At 40.8% G+C, this 14,751-nt stretch overlaps 1 protein-coding gene across 3 annotated transcripts in view; it reads right to left on the bottom strand.

The window, feature by feature from the left end:
• The window catches only part of PDS5A (PDS5 cohesin associated factor A), a 99,252-nt gene that overhangs the window by 43,469 nt on the left and 41,032 nt on the right, over positions 1-14,751 (bottom strand). For 2 of the 3 annotated variants that reach the window (XM_044298477.1, XM_044298468.1), the window contains exons 6-15: positions 14,574-14,700; positions 10,134-10,214; positions 8,944-9,084; positions 5,615-5,730; positions 3,222-3,316; positions 1,879-2,024; positions 1,580-1,731; positions 1,278-1,391; positions 251-332; positions 11-59 (exon numbers count right to left, since the gene is read on the bottom strand). In XM_044298477.1, the coding sequence (XP_044154412.1) occupies positions 11-59; positions 251-332; positions 1,278-1,391; positions 1,580-1,731; positions 1,879-2,024; positions 3,222-3,316; positions 5,615-5,730; positions 8,944-9,084; positions 10,134-10,214; positions 14,574-14,700 (1,103 nt within the window). Of the gene's footprint in view, positions 1-10; positions 60-250; positions 333-1,277; positions 1,392-1,579; positions 1,732-1,878; positions 2,025-3,221; positions 3,317-5,614; positions 5,731-8,943; positions 9,085-10,133; positions 10,215-11,945; positions 11,982-14,573; positions 14,701-14,751 lie in introns of all 3 variants that reach the window. The other variant, XM_044298459.1, reaches the window with a different exon arrangement.

Raw genomic sequence — 14,751 nt, forward strand, 5'->3', positions numbered from 1 at the left:
AATTACTCACTTGCTATGGTCATTAATTTTCCTAACATGGCTGAATTGTTTGCCTCAGACTGAAAAGAGAAATAAAAAAAACACATGCATTAGGGACAAAATAATTCCAAATGTGGTTAAAACATACACTGGTCACAAAAAGCACACAAAAGGTGCCCAGATAAAAACAATAAAATCCTGAAGATATGTACTACAAGCAAGGTCGTTTAGAAAGAAATCTCTCAGAACGGATAAAATCCAGTAAACTTACTGCTGGCTGCTTGTGTAGATCTAATAATTCCCGAACATGATTTCTTAGCATATTTTGACATTTCCACATTTCATTCAGTGCCCTGTGTATTAAGCAAACCAACAATGTAAGGAACAGAAACACAGATATCAGATAATAGTTATAAGCTGGAACAATACCTTGAGTTACAACTCTTTGCACTATACTGTCAAAGATTTACCAATCAACTTCTGTTACTGAAGGGGACCAGACATCAAACTTATGCCGTGCTCACTGAGGGCAGCATAAAGTAGTGAGGGACACACTGATATTAATCTGTTACTCTTCTGCTAACATTAGGGGGTTGTCTTATTTGTGAGGTCCCACTACTAGCTTTCTCTTAAGGAAAGGCTGTGGTGGGTGGGCAGTGGAAAGCCACCATAAAGTTGACAACAGATACCATTTAAAACCAACGCATTACCACTTTAAGTGTTACTGCGCTTTAATATGTTGCCATGACATACCAAAGGTATATTTCAATGGTTTTGAATGTGGGAGGGGGGTCCCTGAGTGCTAAGACCCACACAGATCTCTAAAAAAAAAAAAAAAAAAAAAAAAAGGCAGGGAAGCGCTCACTCTTCTGGCTGCAGGAGATGGAATAGAGACGAGCCCACTGACTTTTCACTTAGTTTCCTACACTGCTGAGAGTGAGCACTCTGTCGGCGCTTCTCTACTCATTTTAGCGATTGGAGTGGGTCTCGGCACTTTTTTTTTCCCCTAAGTGCAATGACACTTTAAATTCAACAAACTGAGAACTAGGACTGCAAATAGCTACGTAAGAAATGAGCTGCAATGTTGTGCAAAAATATTGTGGCCTTGTCTAATGTGTGCATAAATACATATATGTGGCATTATTAGCCAAGCAATTCATTGATCTGAAATAGTCCATGTATAGAGACATAGAAGTCACTTTCTAGGAGATGTTTAACCGCTTTTCCTGACTAGAAACTGGTAAAGCTGGACGAGGTTCTGGTACAACCACCCATGTGTAACAGCATACGGTACTTACTTCACAGCATTTGGATCCAGACTAGCGTACAGGTAATAGAGACATTTCATTCTTTCTTCTGTTTCAAGATTGTGTGGTACAATAAACTGGGCAAATATCTTTTCTACAAGTAGCCTGGCAGAAAGAAAGGGTCACACATGAGACTAGTATACTCGTACAATGTCTGGACTAATAACTTGCATCATATGGAAGAATAGAATATCGAAAAGCACGAGTCTATTAAGAACAGCTCTTATATATAATAGTGTTATATATGGCACAAGCGCAAACTGTGCTAAGAAAGTAAAAAAGAAACCACCTACTTGTCATCAATGCTGTTTTGGTAATATATGTGTAGAAGTTTATCCTTTATCCAGCTCACTTTCTCGGAAGCTTCCTTCCCAGCTTCTGCATGCAGACAATACTTTTTGTACAGCTGAGCAAGGCCCATCATAGCTTCTTTCCTGACTCGCCACTGTGCGATTAGAAGGAGCAATGCAGGTGTTATTTTATAAATTAGGACCAGATAAGATTATTACACTGATCGCTCAGGACTGAAATAGTGTCCTGGTATGTGGCACATATGTATATTTAGTATTGTGCACAGTACGCCTTGTCTTACCCTCTTGTCCAGTGTTCTCTCACGTACAAAGCCAAGCAGCTGATCATTTACTAGACAGAGATCCTTCTTCCCAGCTGTGATGATTGTCACAATAACGTCATGTCGAATTGCTTCTTCAGGATCGTGTGACCTCACCTTCAGAAACTCTGTCAATGCAGATAACATGAGCAGTCATAATTTTACATATTTCCACAATACCTACTTTATGAACCTTAAAGGGGTATTCCACGATTTTGATATTGATGGCGTATTTTCAAAATATGCCATCGATATCTGATGAGCTGTTTTCTTGCAGCTCCAGTGCCAAAACTACACAGCTCTGCCCATCGGGTAGTAGATTGAACTGTTAACTACAGCGCAACTCCCACTGAAGTTAACAGGAGTACATCGTACTCCTGCCAAACGATAGCCTATCCTGAGAAAAAAAACAATATTAAATTCCTGGACAGTCCCTTTAATACAGGACATTCATATAACAGCAGGTAAGGCCATTCCACTCGCAATTGTAAATAAGTTCAGAATGTAAACTCATTTCAACACTTTCTTCTGTCTTCAATTCCAGGAAGTATCTTAAATAGGGGGTACCACCATAACTGACATTTAAGACATAAAAGGTCCCTAACTATGGGACTAAGCCTTTTCCTAGAATGGACACCTCCCCTCCCTCTAAGGACCCCATGCAGCCTGAATTGGTCAGAACTACAAAAACAGCTGTTCGGGATAGCTATATAGTCCCCAGTCGCCTCTGGTCGCAACATACAAGATTAGGTTGCATGAAGGACTTTTCCTGAGATGAGAATAACCTTATAAATAGCAATTCAAAAGTAAAATTTTATAACAGGACAGATATATGGATATCATACAAGGTGGGTCCACACTATGAGCCAAAGCAGAGAGCCACAAACAAGCAGCGGCTCTTGCTCTTCCCATTTACGATAGGCCATCAGTAGAACATAGGGGTCAGATGCTTGGCACCTCCTCCAGTCAGCTTGGTGCTACAGCGGGCACCATGTCCCCTTTATCATTTACTAGGCACAGCTCTGTACGTTTAGTAGCGGCTGTGCCTGTTATTAAAATTAATTACAGCTTTGGCCCATGTAAGAGAATAGGGTGCAATATCAGGCAATTTCACAAATACAGGTAAAGAACTGTGCCAGGAAAACAATGAGGTGGACGTGGCACTCCCCCGACGACTCTTCAAAGAGCTGACTGACAGGGTTGCGGAGCCTGACTACGCCCGACCTAATACGTTTGGCCAAGCCTAAGAAAAGGCCATACATTTTGAAGAAGTCCCCAATAACCCCTTTAACATTTTAGTATAGTGAAGTATAGCAGTGACCTACCTGTGAGATCTCTAGCCAGGTCAGGATGGTTCATTAAACAGTGACTGGCAAATTTGACACTTTCAAGTCTAACAGGAACATGAATATCATTAAACCTAAATATAAAAATAAAAGCTTTTACCAGAAATATAATTGAATAAATATTGATCTAAACATAATTCCAATGGAAAAAGTTACATACAAGCAACCAAGTTTCTAGAAAATAATTTTCTGCTGTAGTCATAAAATCTCAATAATGAGGACAAAGTCTCAGATTAAAACGTAACCTCTGGAGGAAAATTGCATTTTTGTACTTGCATTCAAATCCCTCTCTCGTTCAATTTATTGGGGGACACATATGCCCAGGGATCGCTAGCTTTACCTTCCGATAATAGATTTGTTTGTACTGAAAGCAGTAGTACAGAGGAAACCAGAACCACCACTATGCCCGAGACCAGGAAGGAAAATAGAACAGTATGAGTACAGAAAAATATATGGAGAACCAGGGGTGGGGAATTTGTAGATCCGCAGACCTTCCGCAAAATTGCGAAACTGGTGTGCATCCGTTCATACGGCCCTGTGAATGACCCCTTAGAGTCAGAAGCGTCTCCAGACCAGACAGAAAGAAACCTGAGGTATTTCTGTCAGTAGTAGTTGTCATAGGAATGACCCAGGACGCCGAGGACGAGTAGGACCTGCTCCTGTATATTGAGTGGGACATGAAAGCAAAGGACTCCCTGTGAGGGGGGTGAAGCTGCTAATTGTGGGCATGCAAGACTATATCATAGTTAAGAAAGGGTGCCTGGCCAGGAGGAAAGAAGGGACCCTCAGTAGATGTCTCCCACCAGGTAGTGCTGTGGCTGCTGCATGGGGAATCATTGAAGATGGAGATGCACCCTCTGAGGAGAAAGCATCTCCCCCACAGCACAAGCCTACGCTGGACAGAGAAAGTCAGCCACCCCCAAGTCCTGGAAAAAAAAGCCCCAGAAGGAGAATGAAGGGGATCTATCAAGAAAGGGAAGGTTAACATACAATCCGGCATCTTTGTGCACTGCAGGGTTAACCCTTCGATAAACTTGCAGACGAGTGGAATCACTGGCATTCCACTGTGGATGCAGTAAGGGAGACGGGGTGACCGGCGAGGTACTGAAGTACACACCCACAGGGAGCGCTACTAAAGTGGTGGTCCAAGATGAAGACCACCACCCCCCCCCCCAGAGGGTAAAGAGAAAAAAAATAATATAAAAATAATATATATATATATATATATATATATATATATATATATATATATATATATATATATATATATATATATATATATATATATATATATATATATATCTCAAAATCTGCAGAAAAAAAGCAGGTCATGTCTGCCTCTACTGGGCACTAAACTAAAACGGATTAGGCTAGTGTCTGTGGAGAGGGTATAGCCCACCTCAGAAATTTTTATTTTATTTTTTATTTCTAGTGTCAGCTGGGCATATCCCCACAGGGCTGTGTACCCCAATGACATTACCTAGAAAGTATATTTCAGAGACTGCAAGGAACAATGACAGATCCACTGCAGCATGAAAGCTCTGCCAATTGGAAAGAAGTCAACATTTCAAAGCTCTCGTGTTAGGCAATGAGAAAATCTGCAAATGCCATATGTAGTAGCTAGGCTTCCAAACTCAAGAATTACTAAGGGAAACACTAGACCTTCTCATTAGACGCTTCACTACATCAATGTTTCATACAATTTTACTTATTCAAGGTAACTTATGCCCATAAAGATAAAAGGCCATGTACTCCTTTGGGGCATTTTTTTAAAGTTATTAAATTATACTAAATTGTGGGCTAAAAATTATATTTTTTTTATTGGCCTTTATTAAATATATGGGTCCTTTTTCTGTACAGAGCTGAGATGCTCTACTAGTACCATTTGAACTGTCTTTTCCATCAGACCAGGAGCTGACAGACTGCTCATCTCTGCTTTTATAAAACACTCATTATAGCTCCGTTCTTATCTTACTGATAAGAATGTGGCTTAAATAAGTGTTTATGACCTGTTAGTTTAGATGAGGGTTATTAGAGGACTGGCACAAAGGGAAAGTACAAGTCACAGTTAGAAAAACCCTTTGTGACAGAACAGCTCAATATTTTTGATAAAGGCCAATTGAAAAAATGATTTTCAGCCAAAAATGAGTAACATGCAATCATAAACAAAAATTCCGACCGCTGTGTACATAGCCTTTAACTCACAAAAATAACCCAGTGAAGCCAAAAGTATAGTGCAAGTCCTGAAGGGCTTCATGGTGGTCTCAGCCCACAGACCTTGCATGATTATATTTTAAGATGTTTAAAGGGTTCATATACCCCTTTCATATCGCTGTACATCATGATAATATTGGAAAGTGACAAATGCTCACCGTCCAAGAAAGCACTGCCATAGAGGCCTGTTCTGATTTGCCAAGTCTGAATCTTTAGAACCAAAAAGCTTTGCTAGAAGTCGTACAACAGCCAGTCGTTCCTCTCCATCGTTACTCTGGGAACAAAAAGTACAAAGAATGTAAGAGTTAACATGCTAAGTAAGGATTATTACACACTGCTCATTTAACCCCATCCCAAGGCAGCAGATTTTCGTTTTATTCATTTTCAGCTTTTCCTGACTTTTTTGCAGGACAAGTTGTATTTTTTGAATGTATTGAAACATGAGAGACAGAGAGACACAGACACAGACAGAGACAGACAGACAGACAGACACAGACAGAGAATTCAGCATTAAAGAGGTTTTTCCGAGACTTAACTACAGCCATTTGAGAAGGCAACAGTGCTCACAGTGAATGTGCGGCCTTCCCTCTGCTCACCAAGCACAGTGCCATCCATTTTATAGCGACTATACTTGGTATCACATGGCCTAGACCAGGGATGGCCAACCTAAGGCTCTCCAGCTCTTGCAAAACTACAACTCCCAGCATGCCCACACTGCCTACAGCTATTAGTCTACAGCAGGGCATGTTGGGAGTTGTAGTTGTACAACAGCTGGAGAGCGGCAGGTTGGCCATCCCTGGCCTAGACTAAGCTGAGAGAAGGCCATGGGACTACTGCGAGCACCAGTGCCTTCTAAAACAGCTGATCGGTGGGGGTCCTGGGTGTAGGTATAGGTCAGTGATAGGCAAACTGCGGCTCTCCAGCTGTTGCAAAACTACAACTCCCATCATGCCCTGCTGTAGGCTGAAAGCTGTAGGCAGTCTTTGCGTTCTGAGAGTTGTAGTTCTGCAACTGGTATAGGTCATAAGTAGTTAAGTCTTGGAAAACCTAATTCTGCAGATCAGTAAGATTACAGACTTATCAACTTTTTAGCATTTTTATGCTTTACTGCTTTTAAAAAAATAAAAAAAACTGCGTTTTTTGTTTTACAGTCAAGTCACATTATGACGACGATTTCCTACTTTTGACGTCGGCAGACTGTAGCTCATGAAGGAAGTCACGTGTTGTAAGCTGGCCTGGTGGGTACAGGCTATCTGCACACACATCTCAATGCTACCATTGGTAAAAGGGCCGATTTAATGATTGCAAAAAGGGATGTTTATTGGCTTTTAGGCCAAGGGTGGCAATATTTCTGAAACTGAGGTGTATAACCTCGGCTCACTGTGCATGTCGGGAGCGAGGAAGAAACGGTGTGTAACATTCAGGCGGGAGATTTTTAGATGCTGACGTCAGTAAGTTATTGGGCTGTCATTCACAGCGAGGTGAGCGGGCTGTGACTCCGCTACATGCCCCAGTGACTCCAGGTCCCGAGCGGAGTTCAGGTCCGGCCCAATAAGTTTCATTTCTGGGAAATGGCTTTATGGACACAAACAGGTTTAAAACCCTAATATGCCAAGCAGCAACACCCTATTTGCTTCATATGCAAAAGGCGATAACAGATGTATTGCTATGGTTCCTGTGGTGACAGTATAAGGGAATCGAACACTTGCTGAAAGATTGCCTCCCAGATTACACTGAATGCTGGGGGTCTAAGCAGCGTGGCAGCCTGCGATATGGCTTTAGGGCAGGGGTGCACAACCTGTGGCTCGGGGGCCACATGCGGCCCTCTATACCATTTTGTGCGGCCCCCAAACATCTGGTAAAAGACATGTATCTTTCATGTATTCTCCTATTAGATGGGAGTCCTGGAACTGTAACTAAACATTTATAGAATATACAGTATGTTCAATATGCCAAAAATACAGTATTTCAGTTGGTAATACCCCTTTAAGTTTTATTTTCGGCCCTTGGAATTGGTTCAGGCTGACAATGTGGCCCCAGACCAGAAAAGGTTGTGCACCACTGCTTTAGGGGCTGCATGTAACAAAACGTTAGGAGCTTTCAGGTAGAGTCTTCTAGCTAGCAGAGCACCTAAGAAGTCACCAGTGACGTCAGTAAGCACATTCATCTGAAGGGTTTAAAGGATAACTGTCACACTTAGACCCTAATTTCAATTTTCATATATGTAGTTACTAATAACATGACATTCCAGAATCAGTTACTATTAGACTGACTTACCCCATATGTAATAAGATTCAGCCCTTAGCAACCAGTCTGCATAAAACTGCAATCTCACTATTCAGTTAAGATGGCCGCCACTGCCCTCACCCTGAGGCTAATCCCGCCTGCCCTCACTAGCCAGTAACAATAGCCCCCCAAAAGTGTCAGTAACCAGAGCCCTCCCCCCCTAAAGGGTTAATCTCCTGCAGCACAAAGGGGTCCTCTTACCACATGTTGCTGTCATTTATACAGTGAGCAGACGGCAGATCTCCCTTCCCTGCTGTGCGCTGATTCGGCTCTGCTGAGTGAGGGAGCGTCTGCCAAGCGCAGGGACAGGGAGAAGTGCACACAGCCCAGGCACTGTTATCAGCTGCTGGGGAGGACCTGGCTTTAATCATTAAGGATGGACCTGCATAGCAACCTGATTTTAAGCAGAGGTAAAATTAGGCAGTAGAGGGAACTAAACTGTTGAATTAAGGGGTAATTGAATACACAGTGAAAAGTTTAAATAGGGCCACAAAGGAGATATTAATCACCACAATCCAATACTCCCAAAAAAAATATATGACAGTTATCCTTTAACACCCCAGTAGAATAAGGACTAACAAGCAGATTACTAAGACTAAAATATCTACTAAGCTATAATCAGGAATCAGCACACAAGCCCGAGTTTCCATACGACTTAGGCCTCTTTCACACTACCGTTTTTTTCCCTGTTTTGCGGGCCTTTTTTGCGTTCTGTATATGGTACCATTCATTTCAATGGGTTCCGCAAAAAAAAAAAAAAAAAAACAACGGAATGTACTCTGTATGCATTCCGTTTCTGCATCTCCGTTCTGTGCAAAGATAGAACATGTCCTATATTTGGCCACAAATCACGTTCCGTGGCTCCATTAAAGTAAATGGGTCCGCAAAAAAAAACAAAAAAACACAATGCATACGGAAATGCATCACTAGGTCTTCCGTATCCGTTCCGTTTTTTGTTTTTTTTGCGGAACCATCTATTGAAAATTTTATGCACAGCCAAATTTGTTCTATGTAATTACTGTATATGCCATACAGAAAAATGGAACGGAAAAACTGAACCAAAAACAAACAAAAAAAACAGAACGGATTCGTGAAAAACACTGAAATAGCCATACGGTAGTGGACAGGCATTTTGCTAAATTGGCATTTTTAGGTAAAAAATTAAGAAATCCATTAGGAGGATTCCGGCTTCGTTGCTTACCTTTAACTTAAACTCAAGCTGTGGCATTACGGAAACCAACAAATTTGGATCGATTGCAAATAGTTCTTGAATGAGATCAAATACATGCTCCGACAAGTCACTGACAGACGATTTTCCCAAGACCAAGACCTGGTTAAAAAACTATTAGGTAAAGAAAGACAGGTGAGAATTTTTAAAATATAAAAATATTTCTGTGCAGAATGACAGCAGCAAAACTCCCATACATGTGAGACTGTTAATGAATACATCTACACGTATGTAGAAAATACCTGTTATACATACAAAACTCCAGAGTAAAAACTACTAGACCGACCACCCAGAAACTCGCCACTCCTTACACACTGTGTATGTATCTGGGTAACAATTTTGAGTTTCGGGTGCAAATTGCGCACGTCTTGGGTATGAATCCAGATGACAGGATTCTGCACGTGTTAGGTGCATTCACATCACAGTTTTGTTTTCAGTCTTCTGATACGTCAGAAAAACAAGCCTCCAACCATTTTATTTTTAAATGGGAGAAAAAGTCCTCCTCGCTGGACTTTTTATCCTGTCTAAAATAACGGATCTCTGACAGAATAAACTGATTGATCTTTTTTTTTTTCTCTGTTAAGACGGACCAGAAGAACGGAACGCTAAACCGCCATGTGAACGCAGCCTTAGAGCCCTTGCAGACGAGCATGTGTCACCCTGTGAATCCGCAGCGCAGCTTCCGGCCTGACCTCCCAGCACCAACGGGGTCACATAGCATTATATAGATTTAGGATGCCATGTAACCCTTACAGTTCTGGAATTTATTAGAAGACACTAACAGCATTATATTAATCACTATAATGCTATGTGGCTCCGTTGGTGCTGGGAGGTCAGGCCGGGAGCTGCGATGCAGACTCAATGTGGGACGAACGATCGTCTGCAAGGGGCCTAAGGGTTACATAGCATCATAAATCAATATAATGCTCTGTGACCCCCGTTGGTGCTGGCAGGTCAGGCCGGGCAACTGCTGCGGACTCGCAGCGTGAGACACACTCGTCTGCAAGGGGCTTTAGGGATAGCATAGGTATTGAGTGTGGAACAGGACTTACTGAATGTGGACCATTTCAGTCACCTGAAGACTAATAAAGTTTAATAGATGCAACCAAAATGTAAACCTAAAATATACTTATTTCAAATCAACGCTTAAAATATATACTCACGTTTGCAATACATGGCTCAATAGTTTGAACTGTTCTCTTTAAAAGTACTTTGGCAAGATCAAATGCTTGCTTGTTTAAATTCTGGTAGAAATAAAGAGGTAAAAAAACAAACAAAAAAAAACACACATTACGAGAGAAGAAAATACAAGGCCATGCGCAACATGTTAGGAGCATAGCTCAACGCTGAGCACTACCAGTCGGGATAGAGGAAAACACCCAAAATAACTGAAATATTGCATCACGTTGAGTAAGGTAAAAGGGCTGCTGGTTGTGTAGAATTTCTTCTACACAAGACATACACAGGTTTGTAGGACCACTGACATAAGGCTGCTAGTGGGTGAATGTATGTGCTACAACTCCTCTATAAAACAGTCATACAAGTTTAATATGGAAAGGAGATAAGCGCATGTCAAGCACCTTTATCACAGTTTTCGTGGAAGATGCATGTATGTAGGTAACACACACACACACACACACACAGTGTTTTATGCAAGAGGAGTGTGAGTATTTCCTTTACATTTCCCAATTGTTTTGGATCCACTTGTGGCATTAGATTCAAGAAATGGACCAAAACCAGGATGTAGAGCAGTGGTCAGCAACCTTAGGCACTCCAGATGTGGTAAAACTACAACTCCCAGCATGCTCCATTCACTTCTATGGGAGTCTTGAAAACAGCTAAGCAAGTGTGCATGCTGGGAGTTGTAGTTTCACCACAGCTGGAGTGCCAAAGGTTGCTGATCCCTGATGTAGAGCAAGCACCATCTCCCAGAATCAGTGTCAGTGTTTGATTTAGGTGACATCCAGCAGAAATCTGAGCACATCGCAGAAATAATTCATTGTAAGATGACAGAACTCAAAATTGCTATAGGATAAGTGAGGGCTTCAGGCATAAAAATAAAAAAAATCCTTGGGAACTTCGGTTACCAAGTGTAAGATTTTGGAAGACCAATGATTTTATTTTGGTGACCAAAAAAATAAATAAATGACGTATAGAAGAAAGGCATCATTTACACCAGACTGAAAATAACAGCACAGCTGCTTACAGCACACAGCGTTATACACGGACCTGAATGATGTGTACAGCTCCCTCTAGTGGCTGCTGCAGGAAGCCATGGTTTGAATCTATGTCTATGAAGCATTATAGTTATCTGGAACTGGATGACCAATCAAATTTTTTTTGATTAAATCGCCATTTCAGTGAATATCTACAAATCTGTTAAAGGGAGTCTGTCACCTCCATATGGCCATATACAGTGCTTACATGGCTCTGTAGCACATCTATACAGGATTGTAACAGTACCTTTGTCTTTAGACTTGCACCAGCAGGAAAAACAGAGTTTAATTCATATGCAAATGAGCACTCGCAAGTGCCCAGGGAGGAGTTCAGTGTGTAGGAGCCCAGGCTGCTCTGCCTTCTTTTCACTTTACTCCTCTCCAGTCTCTGCCTTTGCCCTATCAATGAGGCAAGAGACTTGGAGGGCGGGCAAAGGCAGAGACTGGGGAGGAGTAAAGTGAAAAGAAGGCAGAGCAGCCTGGGCTCCTACACACTGAACTCCTCCCTGGGCACTTGCGAGTGCTCATTTGCATATGAATTAAACTCTGTTTTTCCTGCTGGTGCAAGTCTAAAGACAAAGGTACTGTTACAATCCTGTATAGGTGTGCTATAGGACAATGTAAGCACTGTATATGGCCATATGGAGGTGACAGACTCCCTTTAAATCGATACAGACGGGGCTTATATTGAGCTGCATGAACACATGAAGTTAAACTAGACCGTAAAGTCACTTGGATAGTCTTTTTGCACATACTTACCATATTTAAGTCACAGCCCCTTGTCCAAGGAAGTGTCTAAACGGGTTAATAAATGCGGTGCATGTAAACATTTTTTTATTTTTTGCAAAAAAACTATGAGCAAATCATAAATTATAGATGGCTTTCTGGGATATCAAGATACACGCAAGGATATGGCAGGTTCACAGTTTTCCTAGTTATCTAAACGCTGCGGTATCTCTGAGGCTTTACCTCTGAACAACCCCTTTCATACCAAGAGAGATTAAATAAATGATTTTGACAGTGAGACAATTCTTCCATGTTGAGAATTCATGGCCCATTTGCTAGGCTATGCCATTAACCCTTAGGATACCGGAGTTGTTTTGTTTTCATTTTTCTTCCCTATCTTCCTTGAGCCATTACTTTTTTATTTTTCCGTTCACATAGCTGTATGAGGGCTTGTTTTTTTGCGGGACAAGTGGTACTTTCTATTGCCACCATTAATTATGTCTTACAATGTAGAGGGAAGCAGAAAAACTAATTCCAAACGGGATGGAATTGGGGGGAAAAACGCAATTATATGGGTTTTGTTTGCACGGCGTTTCATTTGCGGCGAAAATAACCCATGCCCTTCATTCTCTGGGTCAGTACAATTAAAACGATACCCCATAAGTCTATTTATATTTTTTATGTCTAAATAGTGTAAAAAAAATAAAAAAAATATGGAAACTTTAAAAAATTTAAATACAAAAAAAATATTTTTTATATGGCCATATTCTGACCCCCCATAACCTTTTTACAGTTATATCTTCTGAGCTCATCTTTTTGACGGACAATCTGTAGTTTGTATGGATACCATTTTGGAGTGTGTGAGACTTTCTGATCAATTTTTATTATTTTTTTTTTTTTCGGGTAAGCAGCAATAAAAATAAAAAATAAATAAAAAAAACTGCCCATTTTAACCCCTTAATTCCCCGTATTGGATTTTTTTATATATATAATAATAGTATGGGTGTTTTCGGTCGCAGTGATACCCATGATGTTTATATTTTTGTTATTCTGGTATTTATTTTTACTTTAATATCTTTTTTAAAAATATTTTTATTATTTTCCAACTTGATGACATCATATACATATAATTATTTAAAGTAACATTTATAGATATCTCCCCCCCCCCCCTTAGAGAAAAAAATAAATAAAAGATCTATACAAATATAATTTATACCCTTACTAGTACCCAGATTCTCTCTCTCTCCCCCCAATTCTTAATTGATCCTTGTTCAAGTAATATATCTTTTCATAGTTAATTACCATACCCAACAGGCCCAAGCTTTTATAGCTGGCGGTTTATAGGAGTCTCACTCCCTAGCAATTATGATCCAATCTAGGAAAACACGAGGCATACACTTGCGATTTACACCTATTTTGGGACATTTATCAATTTGCTATTAATTATTTGAAAGACCTGGTTCCAATACCTCTGAATTATAGGACAATTCCATATTAAGTGTAAAAAAAAAAAAAAAAAAAAAAAAAAAAAAAAAGTCCTCCATATACCATTTCCGGCATCTAGAGTCTATGTTTGGAAATAGAAGCAGCCTTTACATTCCTATATACTTGTCCCCATTGCGTCTCAGTTATATTACCCAACCCTCTATTCCAATCCCCTTCACTTTTAAAACTAATTATCTCTGCGGTCCCTCTCATAATAGCTTTAAATATTTCTGAAAGTGATTTTTTTCCCCACTTTTTTTCAACCTAACTAATTTTGTGAGATCCCAGAAAAAAACTGAGCGATCCCTAGTACTTTTATAAGCCTGAACTAATTGATTATAATGAAACCTAGCCTCCCTCGCTTTAGTATCTTTAGGCTACTACTTTCACACTAGTGTTTTTTGCGGATCCGTCATGGATCAGCAAAAATGCTTCCGTTACAATAATACAACCGCATGAACGGATCCGGTTGTATTATGTCTTCTATAGCCATGATGGATCCGTCTTTACCACCATTGAAAGACAACGGAGGACGGATCAGTTTTCTATTGCGTCAGAAAACTGATCCGTCCCCATTGACTTACATTGTGTGCCAGAACGGATCAGTTTGGCTCAGTTTCGTCAGACAGACACCAAAACGCTGCAGGAATGGAGGCAAACTGATGTATACTGAGCGGATCCATTTCCATTCAGAATGCATTAGGGCAAAACTGATCCATTTTGGACCGTTTGTGAGAGCCCTGAACTGAATCTCACAAACTGAAAGCCAAAACGCCAGTGTGAAAGTAGACTTAGGTCGAATGCCGTGAAAACCCTGCCGGGATTCCTGCTGACTGCTGGAGCGCACGGCGTCATGGGTTGCTATGATGCAGTGCGCTTCATGCAGCCGCTTTTGTACAGTAATACACTATAATAGTGTATTACTGTCCAGCAGCGGCTGCATGAAGCGCACGGCGTCATAGCAACCCATGACGTCGTGCGCTCCAGCAGTCAGCAGGAATCCTGGCAGGGTTTTCACGGGCCGCACTCGGCCGCGGAACACGGCCGTGTGCATTCGGCCTTAAACGTACGATGCAACACAGTGGTAAAACAACCAAATCCAGAGTTTGCATTAATATCTTTCACTATACAAAAATACACACCACAATGACTTATTAATCAACATACTTAACTGACCTTATGGGCAGGGATGAGATTTATAAGGATGGAATCCAACAATTCCTGTGTCACCCCATCACCTTCCATAGTAATGGAGCTCATCAAATCCAGCATGTGCATCTGTACCTTCTGGTTGTGGCTGTTACTGTATTAAAAAACAAACAAAAAAAAAAAAACAATCAAATATAAAAAGAAT

The sequence above is a fragment of the Bufo gargarizans genome, chromosome 1 (assembly GCF_014858855.1).
Source record: "Bufo gargarizans isolate SCDJY-AF-19 chromosome 1, ASM1485885v1, whole genome shotgun sequence".
In the NCBI taxonomy this organism is placed as follows: Eukaryota; Metazoa; Chordata; class Amphibia; order Anura; family Bufonidae; genus Bufo; species Bufo gargarizans.